This window comes from Vicia villosa, linkage group LG2 (assembly GCF_029867415.1).
Source record: "Vicia villosa cultivar HV-30 ecotype Madison, WI linkage group LG2, Vvil1.0, whole genome shotgun sequence".
NCBI lineage: Eukaryota > Viridiplantae > Streptophyta > Magnoliopsida > Fabales > Fabaceae > Vicia > Vicia villosa.
Genome location: NC_081181.1, coordinates 131,461,343 through 131,463,791, shown reverse-complemented (window position 1 = coordinate 131,463,791; position 2,449 = coordinate 131,461,343). Strand labels below are relative to the sequence as shown.

The 2,449-nt window shown below is 37.6% G+C and overlaps 1 protein-coding gene across 1 annotated transcript; it reads right to left on the bottom strand.

Annotated features, from left to right (window-relative positions):
• Nucleotides 1-852: 852 nt before the first annotated feature.
• Nucleotides 853-2,022, bottom strand: LOC131650027 (uncharacterized). Its single transcript, XM_058919770.1, has one exon. It carries the CDS (start codon nucleotides 2,020-2,022, stop codon nucleotides 853-855), a length of 1,170 nt encoding a protein of 389 aa, XP_058775753.1.
• Between the last annotated feature and the right edge of the window lie 427 nt (nucleotides 2,023-2,449).

The window sequence follows — 2,449 nt, the reverse complement described above, 5'->3', positions numbered from 1 at the left end:
ATGTGGTAGGCGTATTTTTTACATCGGGCTGCTGCCCAATGTAAAATGTCTTTGATTTACTACATCACTTGACTTTACATCGGACCCAGACCCGATGTAAAATGTGTTTTTTGCCCGATATAAAAAGTCTTTCCTGCACTAGTGAATATAGTAATTAGATTTGCCGCATTAATCCACATCAACAGATAGTTTACATGAACATTTATTTGCGCATGCTCAAATTTCAATATGCAACCTTTCGCTTATTCCTTTTTAAAAAGTGAAATTCTAACTATTAATCTATTAGACTAAAAAAGAAATTAGATTCATCTAGGATCTAAATTAAATGAATTCTAGGATCTAAGTTAAATGAATTCTAGGATCTACCAGAATAGATTCATAAAAAAATTAAATCAAGATATAAATGTTTGTGCAATTCAATTGTCGTCTAACTCAATTCAAAATTCAAAAATTGTCTAAATCGAATCATGTAAGAATCATGTAAGAAGAAGAATTTCCTTTTGAAACAAAAATGCAAGTGATTCAATTCTGGTGTTAATTCATGCAATTGACACCAGAATTGAATCACTTGCATGAATTGACACCAGAATTGAATCACTTGCATTTTTGTATACTTTTTGATTGTTTCTAAGACATTTTACATTGAAGATAACTTTACCCAACTTTTTGAGTTGGGTAGATAAGAATTCACCTTCATTCAAATAAGAATCGAGAGAAACAAGGTTTTATATTCATGCATACTTTCCAAGAATATGCAATGAGGATAACACAACATAGAAGAAATACATTCATAATAAAAAACTAAGTATGCAACTAATGATATCACTCAAAACACTAATCCATATTTTAAATCTAAGTAGAGATATAAACGTGGTTACTCCGGAGACGCTGTGCTGTCTCCGCGTGATACTCCGCCCGACGCTCCTTGATACGCTGCTGTGCCTCCGCACGATACTCCTTGATACGCTGCTCTGCCTCCACACGATACTCCGCCTGATACTCCTTAATTCGTTGATCTGCCTCTGCATGACACTCCTGTATACGCTGCTCTTCCTCCGCACGAATCTCTTTGATACGATGCTCTGCCTCCACACGACACTCCTTGATACGCTGCTCTGCATCCGCAAGAAACTTGGTACGACTCTCCTGGATACGCTGCTTTGCATCTGAAAGATACTCCTTGATACGCTGCTCTGCCTCTGCACGATACTCCATGATACGCTGCGTTGTCTCCGCACGACACTCCTTGATATGCTGCTCTGATTTCGCACGATACTCAGCACGACACTTGAGCATAAGCTGCCCTGATTCCGCACGATACTTCTTGATATGTTGCTCTGATTCCGCAAGAAACTCAGCACGACACCTCTTGATACCCTGATCTGCATCTGCCTGACACTTCTTGATACGCTCTTTTGCATCGGCGCGACACTCCTTGATACGCCGCTCTGCCTCTGGGCGACACTCCTTGATACACTGCTCTACCACCGCACGACACTCCTTGATACGCTGCTCAACAACCGCACGAAACCTCTTGATACGCTGCTCTTCATTCGCGCGACAATCCTTAATATGCTGCTCAAGCCGCTTGGAACGCTGCTCTTGAGCCTCCTGAAGTCGCTGGAAGCGCTGCTCTTCAGCCTCATGAATCTCCATAATACGCTTATCTATATACTCCTTGAAACGCTTTTCTCTAGACTGACGAGACAAAAACGATTGCTCTAAGCGCGCAAACAATATATGAAAGTCCGAAGGACGACGAGGAATCTCCATTCTTGAATCAGTTACAGATCTTCCTTTACCATAAAGAGGAACCAATTTCTGTTCTTCAACAAGTGTTTTGCAAACAGGACATCCTTGAGGATTAGAACGATGATGTAACCACCTGTAAAGACACGGCCAACAGAATAAATGGCCACAGAGTGTGACCACTGGTTCCTGAGCCAAATCGAAACAAATGTTACATTCGAAATCAGCAGCGTCGATATTGGAACTCATTGTTTCTCCAAAACCAGTCGACATTGGTATAACAAATCTATGATCAGTTATATTAAAAACAAGAAACCCTAAATTTGCTGTTTACATAAATATTGTTGAAGGTGCTAGGTTCTTATAAGATGTAACTCTTTTAGGCGCGTATATTTTCGGTCTGCTAAATTTTTTATATTTACTACTCTCCATATTTTAAGGATTTTTTCTATGTTACCTTCACAAAAAAGAATGAATAATTGTGGTGCCACTTATAAACATACAAGTATGATCTATTATTCTTAGAATTTAATTGATATGTATGGGCAAGTGTAAATAATTTTTACACCATTAATTAATTAATCAATAAATTTTTTAATTAATCATATATATAAAGTATCAATTATAAGTTATAAATAATTGTGATATATTTATGATATAAATTCTTTTATACTGGAAATACATATAAATTAATCTCTTT